This window comes from Strix aluco, chromosome 4 (assembly GCF_031877795.1).
Source record: "Strix aluco isolate bStrAlu1 chromosome 4, bStrAlu1.hap1, whole genome shotgun sequence".
Taxonomy (NCBI): domain Eukaryota; kingdom Metazoa; phylum Chordata; class Aves; order Strigiformes; family Strigidae; genus Strix; species Strix aluco.
In genome coordinates this window covers 84781511-84795572 of record NC_133934.1, presented here as the reverse complement: position 1 = coordinate 84795572, position 14062 = coordinate 84781511, and the positions used below count along the sequence as shown (strand labels likewise).

The 14062-nt window shown below is 42.3% G+C and overlaps 1 protein-coding gene across 11 annotated transcripts in view; it reads left to right on the top strand.

Annotated features, from left to right (window-relative positions):
• MAPK10 (mitogen-activated protein kinase 10) overlaps positions 1-14062 on the top strand; it is a 194297-nt gene that overhangs the window by 140832 nt on the left and 39403 nt on the right. Inside the window, exon 9 of one of the 11 annotated variants that reach the window (XM_074823881.1) lies at positions 12141-12212. The exons of the other annotated variants lie outside the window; for them this stretch is intronic. Coding sequence (XP_074679982.1) covers positions 12141-12212 — 72 coding nt within the window. The remainder of the gene's footprint in view (positions 1-12140; positions 12213-14062) is intronic. 11 annotated transcript variants of the gene reach the window in all.

Below are 14062 nucleotides of genomic sequence, written 5' to 3'. Positions count from 1 at the left end.
GTGCAGGCGGAACATAGGACATGTCCTGTTCCATTTTCTGGAGCCTCTGAGACAGTTCCTCTACGGCTGAAACCAAAGCATGTTGGGACGAAGGGAGACTTCCCTCATAGTGCCGGAGCTGCATAGTCACTTCATCCACTGTCTGATTGTCTCGCTACCAGGATGCTGCTGCTAATGCTTTGGAATGTCCCTCTGGTCCACTTTGCAGGAACTTCCGCCACATCAGCTGTGTACAAGGGACCTGATCTGGATCCAATGGTGACTGCTCATCATTCAGATCACCATAGATCATATCAAACACAGCCATTTCCCTGAGGTTTTGGATGCCTTTCTCCATGTCGGTCCATTTGCCTAACCGACATAGAGAATCATCCTTGTAGGGGTACCTCTCCCTCACAGCAAGCAGGAGGCGCTTCCAAAGGCTGAGGGTTTGAGCCTGTTTCCCTATTGCCTTGTCAATACCAGCCTGCTTGGCTAAAGGTCCCACCTCCTTGGCCTCTCTCCCCACCAATTCCAAACCAGCAGCTCCAGTATCCCAGCACCGGAGCAACCAGGTGCAAATTTGCTCGCCTGCAATGCGGCTGTAATCCTTCCGCGTATCTCGCAACTCACTGAGGGATAAGAGATCGGATGGTTACCTCCGGCTCTTCCTCCTGCTCTCGTGATGGGCCTGGTTCATTATCACCCTGTGCACTGCGAGGGGATTTTTTGGTATATTTGGTTTTCCGTATCGGGGCAACTGATATTGGTACTGCTTGTCCCTCCGGCTCAGCTGCTGTGCTGGTGGAGGCGACCGGTACTGGCGCTGCCTGTCCCCCTGGCCCAGCTGCTGTACCAGCAGGCTCACTTTCAGACCCTGCAGCTCTTTCACCCCCTTGAGGGCAGTGAACAGTGTTAAAGATGACACGGTAAGCATGGGCAAGCCCCCAGCACATCGCAAGGATTTGTGTCTCCCGGGGTTTGTCAGATTGGCAGCACACCTTTTCCAAACACTCCACCAGTTTATCAGGACTCTGCACTTGTTCGGCAGTGAGATCCCAAAGCATTGGGGGTGACCATTTACTCAGGCACTTGCCCATCTTCTCCCACACACCTTGCCATTTATAACTATCTGCCCCCGGGGCAGGTTTCCGGGTGGTGCTACTGTTGGAGAAATACCGCATGGCCCAAAACAAGATCTGGCAGGCATTTAGAAAGCATTGTGCTGCAAACACACTAGCCTGGATGCTCCAGGGATAGCTGAAACTCTCAAAAACCGAGAGAATCTCTTCCCCTGGCTCACCCATAGAGGGGCTGAGACCCCAAACAAAAGACCAGGCAGCAAACAGGTAGCGGTGCACCCCCACAAGCAGCGAAACGAGCCCATTATAAGCAGACAGTAACCAGTATAGCAAAATAAAGCCCTTGCCACATTTTCCACCGACAATAAATGCCAGTACTAGGAGCACAGAGTGGACATGAAGATTAATCCAGCCCCACCACGCAAGCAAATTGCCCAGCTTTGCAAACATTTCTTATCAAACAATACAAGTAAAACAGAAAAATTGCACCTAACAGATTGCTCTAACACACTTCTCCTTTTGTCCTTATTTCAGTCTTCTCCAGCCCCACGCTGGGCGCCAAAAGTTGTGGTGGTTTAGCCCCTGCTGGGGTCTGAGACCACGCGGCCGCTGCCCCTCCCCCACAAAGGGAGTGAAATACAAAGCCCCAAGACTGAAATAAGGAAAGGTTTAATACAACAATGCAATAGCAACACAACCAACAACAACAACAACAATAACAGTAATAGTGATAGCAATTAACAGAGCAAAATAGCTACCAAATACAGCAGTTTGAAGCACGATGTACAAAACCACGAGTGCACCGTGCTCCTGCGCCAGGAAAATGTGACCTGCCAGGATGTGACATCGGCATGGTATCTGAATAACCCGGCTAGAGCTCCCCCCCACTGCTGGGGAAACTTAACCCTATCCTGGTTAAACCAGGACAATTTTCAAGTCAATACTCATTTGTTAACCTGTTTGACCCCATGAATAAGAGTTTTTTAGTGTTAGAAAGACTAGTTTGTGTATGGGTCCATATTATTTCGCCTCCCTCCATGGCTGTTGATGAGCACATTTAGTTTGCTTCCTAAATACAGGAAGAGCTGGAGAAGCATTTATGCAGTTGCAGGTAAACTTCACAGAATGATATTACAATAAAGCTTCCCCTTAAGGCCTTCCAGAAGTGGGTTTTCTAGCTGAAACAGGCAAATCTGTCTAGAAACTAAAAATTTCAGTTCTTTTAGTTATTCAGGAGAATGTCTACTGTGTGCGCTTGCTATCAATATAAGGACCTTACTCGTTTCTAGCCTGGCGTAAGAACATTCATGCATGTCACAACATACATCTAAGAAAAATTTCACAGCTGCTGCCAAGTTTTATGGAAAGAAAAATTTTTAAAAGTTAATCTTAACTAAACCATTGCACCAAATTACCATTGCACTTAGGTCCTGCTGACTTTAAATGAAATTTCATTTTTAAAGCCTTCGTGGAAATTAAAACACGGAGAAGATTAATTTCTGATCATCTCAACTACATAAAAAAGAAACTCTCTCTAAGTTACTATAAAAAAACTCTGAAATCTGTATAGACTACAGGTACCAGCATATGATAACTGTCCAGGTTAGTATAAATGTAAGTTATGCATTTGCAAAAAATATAAAGATTTCTTAACTTTATTAAAATGCTCTCTGAACACATATTCATTTAACTGCTATTTTCATTAGCAAAAAGCCAAACAATATTTGAAAATGATTGATCTGTGATTATTGCTGAGGTATTTAATCTAATTGACCTAGTAGGACGCTTGAGATACAGCAGGGCTAGAGAATTGGTCCATTCAAGTGTTGTCAGTTTGTGATGAGCCAGTTGGTTTTCAGAAAAATAAGAACACCCTCAAGCCTCCTGGAGAGTACTGGGTAGAAACTGCATAGCAGATACCGTTGTTCCTTGTAACTCACCTAAAGCAGTCATTTCAGAAAACTGTCAGGGAAACTTCTTTGTTGGGTCAGACCCTCATGAGAAGAAATCCACCTTTTGGTCGATTTCCAGACCAAAATACTCCTGGCAAGTTCTGGTAGGATTTTGTAGCCCACTTTTGAGCTTCTCTCTCAGTCATTCTTCAATGCTTATTCCACTCTTGTCTCAGTTAAATCAGAAAGAGTGTGAGCAACTAAAAACTGCCCAGACTCTTGAATGCCATTGGAAATATGTTGGAAAACTCCATGACTTTCCCCAGAGCTGTGTTCAGCTCTACCTAGTAATGTCTTCAAAATCTCCTAAGATTTCAATTTAAGGATTGGGAATGTATTTCTGTATAATTTTTTTTAAGAGAAGGGAAAATGGTCTGAATGCCTTAAAGTGAGATAGATTTGTTAGGATCTGAGCTGCTGAGGCCACAGTGATGTCCCACAGGCATACATGACTTAGTGGGGAAATAAAGCAATCAAAGAGCATTTCTCTTCAGTAGTGGGGAGGCGTGTAAAGGATGGTACTCTGTCTAGCAAGTTCATGTGTGAGTCCTTCAGCAGATCAAAGGGGAAACAGTGGTTTAGTCATAGGAATATTTTGTGATAACACCCAAGTGTCTTAAGTTTGGAGGCCTGGATTATAGTGGTGAATATGGAAAACAGAGTTCCTACTGCAAACAGCTTAGAGTCTAAGACAGTCATTAAGATAGCAAGAGAGGAAAAAACCCAAACTCATACTGTGTAGCTCTGAGCATCCAAAATGTATTGCGAAGAGAAGTCAGCATTAACAGATTAATTTAATGTTTCCTGTAGCCAGATTTTCAAAAATCCCTTTATCTGCAGCTGTCTTTGAGAGTAGTGAGATTAAAAGATGCTCTCTAACATCTGACAGAGTATTTTATTGTATTTTCCCAGGAATTTATATGGAAAAAAATTGCTTGCCTTAGGGAAAAAAATTTGAATCAAGAAAGTCTTTTAGGAAAAGATGTTGCCTTTCCACCACTCATTAGCAGAATTTATCTTTGCATTTGAAATATGATCTGTGTTTATCAGTGGATATAATCCTAGTGTTTCGGGGGGGTTTTTTAAACTTCAGTATAATAAACATCTGCACTTTTTCTTTTGTGTAGTCTGTTGTTTCTCATGTTCCCAGTAGCATTTTCTTAAGGCTTGTTTTGTCTTTGAAAAAAGCAAAACCAAAACCAACACCAACAATTAGCATCAGGACTATTTAAGGGACTGTTAAAAATGGCTGGTCTGGCAGTCCAGGTTGGATCAGCTGGTACACATTAGCCTACTGCTTAAGTGTCTGTTAGCTACAATGGCATTGACGGCTACATTTGGATTTTGTTCAGCTGGATGATTCCTCCCTATACATACAGTATTTGGTTCTGGACTCAGGATTTTTCTGAGTATATAGCAAGTGTTTGAGTTATGATGATTTTATTGGGGGAGGTTTGTTTATATGAGATGAGGTCTGTCTCAAAGAGACTTCAACGTAGCTGTGAAGATGATTTGGCTGTTGCCATTCTTCTCTTTCTTTTTTAGTTCAGGCCTAGTGCAATTTGCACTCAGTATAAGAGTTCCATCCTGTCTGTGATCTGTGTGGTGTTTGGAGTGGATCCCAGCCGCTACAATGAAGATGATCCATTGCTCGTTTCCCAACGCTCACCTTAAAGATTTTTAGCATGGGTCTGAGTGTGCAGTTTCAAAAGTGGCCAAGTGTTGAGGTGTAGATATGTGCTACACCCACTGTTGCCTCATATGAATTTCAGCCGAGGCAAGTTACTTGCCTTTTCAGGCACTGATGAAAATTGAATGGTCTCAGATGTCTTTGGGTTGTTTTTTTTTTTTTTTCCCCCTTTCTATGCTTTTTATCAGCTTTTGCTTGATGGCAACTGTACTAATTTGAGTTGAGTTTCACCGGTACAGTTAAGCAGAGAATTTAGAACTTGTAGACAAAACAGAGAGTACTGAAGTGTCTTCTGTCAAGAGCATGTCGGTATTTAGTTGTGATCAAGGTAGAGGACTGGAACACACTCAAAATCACATATCATTTATCAGATGTGAAAATATGTAAGTACACTTAAATGATATGCTAATTTGTTTGTATTGTAGCAGGAGAGACTACCTGTTGGATTCCTGCTGGAAGAGGTAAAATGAGTGTACCTGGAAAGAGATGCTTCAAAGTCAAAATTTAAATTAAGATAAAAAGAGGGTCTGAAGCTAGCAACTGCAGGATCTGCAAAACATGTTTTAAATGTTACTGTCTGTTAGATGCTGTGTAGCGTGTTTCACATTCCTTGGCAAGACTCTCTGTAGGTCTCTCTTACTGCAATGATTTTTTATGTAGTTATATTCAAAAGAAAATGGGAGATAGGAAAGGACATGAGTCATTCCTCGTGCCTCTACTCATTCTTGAGCTTGCATCTCAGGATTCCCATGGCCTTTTCTTAATATACATGTACCTTTTAATATTCTGTGACAACCCTTCCAGTCCCTCTGCAAGCTCTGCTGTTCTGAAAGGGACAGTGCAACATGAGTTCCCAAGGAAAAACAATAGTTTTTCAGCACTTGTTTGGCACTGCAACCTAAGAGCCAACCTCTGAGGAAGAGCACAGATGTGCGATTCATACTTCATTCTGCATTTTTCCAGGTGGGCCAGGCTCTGGCACCTGTCTGTCTACTGCAGATCAGTTTTGTCTATGCCAAATGAAGGTGAGCATCTGCTAGTCTGAATCCCAGAGAGTGATGGCTCAGCTTGTCGTAAAAAGGCACGATGCATATCAGTTGGAACTCACGGAAATTTTTTTAAGAAAGAGGAAAATAAATACGTTGGTTTGAAGCATCACACTTGTGATGTTTGTGGCAACTCCCTTTTGGTTCCATCTAGAATCTGTCAGAAGAGTAGTTGTACTCTACAGTGATTTTGCAGCTTCAGTTGCAGGTAGTAAATTAGAAGTCAATAATACAATATTCAAACACTTTGGAACCTGTCGTGGTTTAACCCCAACCAGCAACTGAGCCCCACACAGGATGGGGGAGAGAATTGGAAGAGTAAAAGTGAGAAAACTCGTGGGTTGAGATAAAGACAGTTTAATAGGTAAAGCAAAAGCTGTGCGCACAAGCAAAGCAAAACTAGGAATTCATTCACCACTTCCCATTGGCAGGCAGGTGTTCAGCCATCTCCAGGAAAGCAGGGCTCCACCACGTGTAACAGTGACGCAGGAAGACAAATACCATCACTCCAAACGTCCCCCTATTCCTTTTTCTTCCTTCAACTTTATATGCTGAGCATGACATCGTATGGTATGGAAAATCCTTTTGGTCAGTTGGGCTTAGCTGACCCAGCTGTGTCACCTCCCATCTTCTTGTGCACCCCCAGCCTGCAGAAAAGGCCGTGACTCTGTGTAAGCACTGCTCGGCGATAACTAAAACATCCCCTGCATTGTCAACACTCATTTCAGCACAAATCCAAAACACAGCCCCATCCTAGCAACTGTGAAGAAAATTAACTCTATCCCAGCCAAAACCAGCACATTCTCCACCCCTTATTCCATACCATTTACATGATGTTCAGGACCCACATTATCCAGTACATCCTCATTACCCACCATCCCCATTCCCACCCTTTGATATAATACACAGATAGCATTCCCCTAGTCTATGGACCACCCCTGTAAAATGTCCACAAATGCCCACAAAATGTCCACTAAGTTCATTTAGTCCATTATTTTGGGCTCCGTTTGTTATGGTGGTCGCTCAGGACAGGAGAGGTGGTGTGTTGGGTGGAATTACTGGGCACCAAAGCCTGCTCAGGTCGGGTCACTGCTGCATTTACCCTGGTTCTTGTAAGGCTTGTCTTCCATTGGTTCAGGTGGTTCCTGCTATGGTAGTTCCTGTAACATGCAACTCAGATCATGTGTTACAACAATTTAAAGGTATTTCCACTACAATCTCCATCCCTGACCCCTTTGGACCAGACCATTGGGTTTAACATTGCAATGAACTCCTTCCCTTGCCCGTGCTCCAGCTTGGATTTATCCCCAGACTACAGTCCCGTAGCGGTGTACCTACTCCAAGGGGAGCCTTATCAATGAGCCACAATCTCTCCAGGGATATACTTGCTGCAGCACAAGACTTATCCACAGCCACAGTCACTTTGAGTTCCAGTGTGGCCTTCTCCATGGGCCACAATGCCTTCAGAGATGAACCTGCTCCAGCGTGGCCCTACCCTGGCTGCAGTCCCTCCCAGGGTGTACCTGCTCTGTTGTGGACTTATCCATGGCCACACACTTTGAGGTGGTCCAGCATGACCTCACGCACAGCCACCGATGCTTCAAGGTGTGCCTGCTGCAGCATGGACTTATCCACAGCTACAGATGCTTTGAGATGCACCTCCTCCAGTGTGGACTTATCCTTGGGCCACGCAAACATAACCATGGCCACAGATGCTTTGAGATGTACCTGCTCTGGCGTGGGCTTACCCATGGCCACAGATGCTTCTGGGTGTCCTGCTCCTGAGTGGACTCATCCACGGGTCACAGTCCCTTCAACTCAAGTTCCAGCCTGTCCAGTACAGCAGTGCAGAAGCACCAGCGATGCCCTGGCCATCTGCCAGCCCAGGCGCATCGCCACTGTGGTTTTCAGAAGGTTCCCAGGCACAGCAGAGTAATATGATCAACAGTACAGCGCTATGGCAAGCAACGAAAGCAAAAGGCAGACACAAATGAACACAAAACTAACATAGAATGAGGCAAGCAAGCCCCATGACAAACACAGGAGCCTGCCAATGAATAGCTAAGCAGCAATAACAGCTATAAATTCCATCTAGCACATTCCAATCAAACCTGTCGTTATCTTGAACCCTTCCAGCCCCATGCTGGGCACCAAAAAGGGCTGTCGTGGTTTAAACCCAGCCGGCAGCCAAGCACCATGCAGCTGCTCATTCACCCTCCCCTGCCTGGAGGATGGGGGAGGAAATTGGAGAGGTAAAGGTAAGGAAATTTGTAGGTTGAGATGAAAACAGTTTAACAATTGAAATAAAATAGACCAATAATAAAAATTACAAATGGGTAGTGCACAATGCAATTGCTTACCACCCACCGACTGATGCTCAGCCTGTTCCCAGCTAGCGATCCCAGAGAAGAGATGATTCCGAAAACTGCAATCCCGGAAGCAAGAGCCCCAGCTTCCCAGCCAACCCTCATTTATATACTAAGCATGACATTATATGATATAGAATATTTCATTGCCAATTTGTCCTTTTTTTATTGCATAGAAATAACAGAAAAGAAACAGTAAAAACAAGCTACAGTGTCCAACACAGACCGCTGTATTTTTCTTCCTGAAAATTCAAGTAAGGGTGTAGAAATAGTTCATCAGAGCAGGCCTCTGCAAATCTGCAGGAGCATTCAACAACAGAGATGGAGGTAAAGGGAGGTCCTACACAGCTAGGTGTCTTTCCATTTTAGGAGGATTTGGAGAAAGAAGCTCACTGTGTTGTGACAGGCATGCTCAGTTGCCTTGAAATTTTACTAGACTTTGCACCTCAGCCACTGGGAAACAGCATTGTGTGCTAAATATTTTGGCCTACACTTACACAAATAAAATCAGGTATCATGGGTTGCTTCATAAATATGTCTATCATAGTCTTCCCAAGTCAGTTTTGAAGACATGATCATCTCTTTTCAGCTTGCAGAGCTAAAACCGGAGCTATTATGAATGTGAATGTTTGGCATTCTCATTAATGCTCTGGTCAGAGACAGAAAGTGTGAACTAGCCCATGAGATTGGGAAAGGTAACAAAGCTCATTCAGCTGTGCCTGCATCTCTGGTCTCCAGAGTTTCCTGTGGCATGCATTTCATGAATTTTAATTTGAATGTCATGTTTTTCACTGAGTGAAAACCAGAGCTTACTGAGTGTAGGTCTGAAGAACCACCTCAGTAGGAGTTTTAGCAAGGGCAGTTTCCTTATGGGCTCTCTTTCATTGCATTTTGTCAAGTGCCGGAGAACCTGTAGTTTGGCAGAAGGAGACTGCAGGGCCATTATGACGGAGTGAGGAAGGAAACAAACTGTGGTGTCTTCAGTATTAGAGTGACACCCGGGCTTTTTCCAGTTCATCCAGCATGGTAGGAGCAGCCTTCTGCAGAAACAGAAAAAAAAAAAATTGCATCCACAGCCAAGTTACAAGGGAAGTGTCCATGGAAGGTTAGCCTGGATCCTTTCCGTATAGAAACATCTTTGACTAGTTCTATAGTTCCTGACCCTTCTGCACCTTTGCTGAAGGGAATCTGAAACCTGGAAGGATGAGCAAGCACTCATTTGGGTCAGGAAGTATGTGAGACTAAAGCACGAAGAGGAACAGATGGATGTCTTATTGATGTTCTTCCATTCTAACTCTCCCTTCTCTCTTCACCATCTCTTCTGGTCACCTTCCCTCTCAAGGGCTGTGTTTGGGGGACCAGGTTTGGGGGACGGGGGGCATGCATGTGTGGCAACAGAGCAATTTCTGTTCAGCCTTCCCAAACTCTATTCAAGCCCCCGGGGAGATTTTGGAAGTTCCTGTGGAAGACAGATGATTCCCCATATGTTTTCCAAGACAGCAAATAACACAATCACTATAGAGGGTATTTGTTCACTGTTCGGCATGGAATCAGAACCAGGAGATGGACCAGAGGTTAAGATTTGCTGTATAAGTGAAATACTTCCTTTTTTGAGGAAAACACTTGCACGTTGTTTGTGGTGGGCTATGCCAGGGAGATATTTGGTGTCCTTGGAAAACTCGCTCATATTTTGAAGTATATGTACACACTCAAGAATGCATTTCAGAGCCGCTCTGTGTAATAATCTGGTTTGTAGAAATTTTGAACAAATTAAAAAATCCCCTACTCTTAGTAATCTAGGACACAGGTATTCTAATGGAGAAGGAGCTTCTCATCAAGGGCTACCCAAATCTCAGCAATTTCACTTCAGAGAGTCATGAAAAGCTCTAGGTTTAATTCCTTAACACTGTTTCATGTGATCCTAAAACATCAAGGCAAATTGCTGCTAAACTGAAGTTTTACCTAGAGTTACACAGAGGTCTCTGTGACTATAAATTAGCCTGCATTTGATTAAGGCTTAGGGATATTCCATGTGTTGTTGGAGCATTGCCAGTCTCTGTGAATATCTTGCATTTGGAAAAAACCTTGAACCAAATGTGAATTTTCAGTGCTTTGGAGTTGAGTGCGAATGTTCAGAGGTTGTGGTTTTTTTGTTTTTCTGATGCTTGTACAACCAAAATTACTCAGACTACATCTGGGTGGATGTTGGACCAAATGAAACTGAGGACCGAGGCTTAGGTTTCTGTACTGCAGTCCCTTATGGAGCTTTGCACGAGCCTCAGTGCCTTAACTGGGACTTCTGACAGCTGCTGCTGTATATGCTGAAAATCCTAACCTCCAACTAACTACTCTTCTTAAACATGTAGTGAAACTCTGGGTTCCAATTTGACTTATTTCTCATTGGCTCAGGAGAGGAAAAAGAGGCAGCAGTCAAGAAGGCACAGGTTTTTTCTCTTTGGACATTGGTCGTATTCAGATGTTCATCTTTTCTTCTTCTGATTTGGAAATTTTCAAAGAGCTTCCCTCCCAAAACCTCAGGAGTAGAGGAGAATAATCATCTCTGCTTTACACAGTTCACAGTTTAGTCAGTCACTAGTTCAACTTCTGTGTGTGTGCTCTTGAGAACAGCATAGAGCAGTAATGTCAGAAGGCAGCTTCTGAAAATAAAAAGGAATTAATAACAGATGAACAAACAACTGCTTGCTCTACCTTTTCCTGATATTTTGCATGCCATTTAGCTTGTGATGAAAACAGCAGTAATTTGCATCTCTGGGTTTGCTTATTGCTTCCAAACAAGTAGCCTTTTATTTATCTATTTGTTTGTTTATTGATGTATTTATTATGTAGTGATGAAGCTTTTCATATGCTAAATAAAGCAACAGGGAATCTTAGACCCAGGCATGTAAAGATTTTCACAGATAGGACATTTGCCTTCAAAGTCAAATCCACTTTAAACTGTTGCTCAATATGAAATTATAAGAGTAAATTTAACTAAGCAGCACAATGCTTTCATTTTTTTTCCACAGTTTCTGGCCCTGAGAGACCAGTCTGCCCCTTTTCTTGCTTCCATGCCCTATGACTTATCATAGAGCAAGGACAGCAGAGGTAATGCGGTTTCATGGTATTGGTATGGGGGAAAAAAACACCTTAATCCCGTACTGGATATAAGGAATCTGATTTTCATCTCGTGTTCCAGTGTAAATTGTTGTTAGCTTTGTTTGACCCAGCTGAACTGCTCTTCTCTGTACGAGGTAAACAGTTCATGGGTTTGCTCTGAATTTCAACACAGAAGGTACAGCTTAGTGCTTCTGTGTCTCAACTGTCCTATTTAGAAATCACCATTTCCTACCATGGCAAATGGAAATCTTATGAGATTCTCAAGACTGTTATTATGGACTGCTGGCTTCACTGAGATTCAGTGGAAGTGAGCCAATGGTCTCTAAAGCAAGCATTATTGGAGTCCAATGATCTCAACAAATTCTATTCATACTCCTGAATAGGAGGTGGATATGTCTTCACAAGGATCCAAGTTCCTTTTGTGGTTTCTGGCAGTTCAGCTTGTGAAAATATGCATGGATCTCTGGTAACTGAAAGGATAAAGGAAAAGCAATTTGCATATCCTCATTGATTACAGAGGCCAGCATTCATTTACAATTTAAAGCAGTATAAACCTAGGTAATGAATGCAAATGAAAACTTAAAAAAGCCAAAATTAATTGGTAAATTTTAATTACAAAGTTGTATTATGACACAGTAGCCAGCCTTGGGTCTCACTTGGTTTTCTGTATTTAATAGTATTGTCTTTCATCCACTCTGGGGTAAAGAAAACTGTTGGAGTCAATTTTTCTCAGCCCTGCTACGTTGTCACAAAACTGCAGAAAAGCATCTGCAGAGAGCGAAAGGCAGGTCTGTGTCTGCGGTGTGGGCTGCAGGCTCTGTGCTATAGCATGATTGGATAAGTCTTCTCATTTATTTGTTGTTCTGTTCCTGTTTTCTTGTTTACCTTCATTTCATTTTTGTTTTCAGTTGACATGTGGTCAGTAGGGTGCATCATGGGAGAAATGATTAAAGGTGCTGTGTTGTTTCCTGGCACTGATCGTATCCTTCCTAGCAGCCGTTTTGGCCTCAGTAGGTACTTCCAACCCTTTCCCCTTCAGCCCCTTCCCGCTAGACTAGTGCTGTCATTTGTACTCTACCTAAAGAGTTCGGTTAAGTCCTGCTGCAAAATCCTTGGAAACCAAAATGTCAATAAACCATTACTACCTCTCAGTAAAAGCCTTAGGTGGAAACCACAGCAAGTGTAGTATAAGGAGATGGAAAATAATGTCCTACGTGGTTCATCAGAATCACTTTCTGCAGCCAGTGACCACTTGTTCTTAGTTTTGTTGTTATAAATGTCTCTTTATTAATTGGCAGGGGGTGTGGGGTGTTTCATAAATTGCAGGGTTTTTAAGTTCAGGTTGTAGCATGGTAGGCACAACACACTGTTTACCTCAGGATGACATGTAAGAGGTTCTGTATTTTAGGAAGAAATAAGGTATGATTAACTTGGACATGACTTTTAGAAATGCTTATTTCTTCACTTGTTTGCTCTGCAAGTAGTACTGAAGTAGGAAAGTAGGAAATGGCTTCAGTTTGGGGACAACTTCTGGTTCCCAAGACTAAAATTATCACTTAACTTTGTAGCAATTTGATGACTCAAAAGGTTGCGAATTTCCTTGGAAACTGTTGTAGTGGACTTCAGTCTGTCATGCTTTATTTAAGTACGTGTAGCTTTTATGTGAAAGTAGAATGTATTTTTGACATCAATAAGAAGTGATTTATAGATAAAGGCATTAAATCAGTGGACAAGCGGTCCAAGCAGACTAGGTTTTCCTTAGAGACCATTCTGCATTCAGGACTGAGGCAACCATAATTCTTACTTTATTTGATGCTTTATTAAAGCTTTGATATATACACTCCACTATTTATCAGATTGTGAAAGTGGTTTCTTCTTGTGCACATCAACTGAGCTCTGTGCATGCTTGGTCTAACTCCAGCGATTCATGGTCCATAGGATTACACAAATGAGAAATGGAGGTGACCTGTGTACAAGTTTTCCTTCTAATTTAAACAGAGGAGTTTCCAGGCATTATTCATTTTTATGTAACTTTCCCTGAATGTGTGTGCGTGTACACTTATATACAGGTCTGTGTGTTTATACATGTTTACTAAAACAGTTTAGCACTTCACTTTTGGCCTCATTCACACTTTAAAGGGTTCAATATTTTAATTAAAATGTGGAAAAAGTAATATCTGGAGAGCATTAAAGAAAGGAAGGTAGGCAATGATGTCATTAATATTTTCACAGCATTGTCTAGGAAGATTCTGATTTGTGTTTTGGCCAAAATGTTGGATGAGAATATGCATACTGAAATGAATGGTAAAATTCCCATGCATTTTCATATGATCTGGAGCACATCTCATCTGCATATGTGAAAGTAAACCTTTCCCTTCTATGTGTTAATGTAAAGCATTAGGACCTATTTGTGCTCCATGAAGATTTGGCCCAGGCTGTGCTTGTGTTTTCTGCGAATATGGAGTGAGAAATTGAAGTGTGGGGGTTAGCATAGTTCAGCGTTGTAGTCGGAACTGGTTTTATGTTAATAGACTTAACGTTTTGTAAGATATCGTTTGAAGAAATCCCCAAGTAAGTACAAAAGAATTGAACATGTCTTACATAGCACTTCAAAAACTGGTTTCTTTGACACAGCTGCATATTTGTTAAAAAGAAATCATTCAAAGCCTCTATAATTAAACCATTATGTGCTGTTTATAATTGCAATAACCCCACAGAAATTGGCACTACCAGCTGCTGATTTGTTTGGGATTTTTCTGTAATTGAGTTCACATTCTTCATTTGTATTTATAATACGTTGCTAAATTTGCACTGTGTTTTATGTACCGCT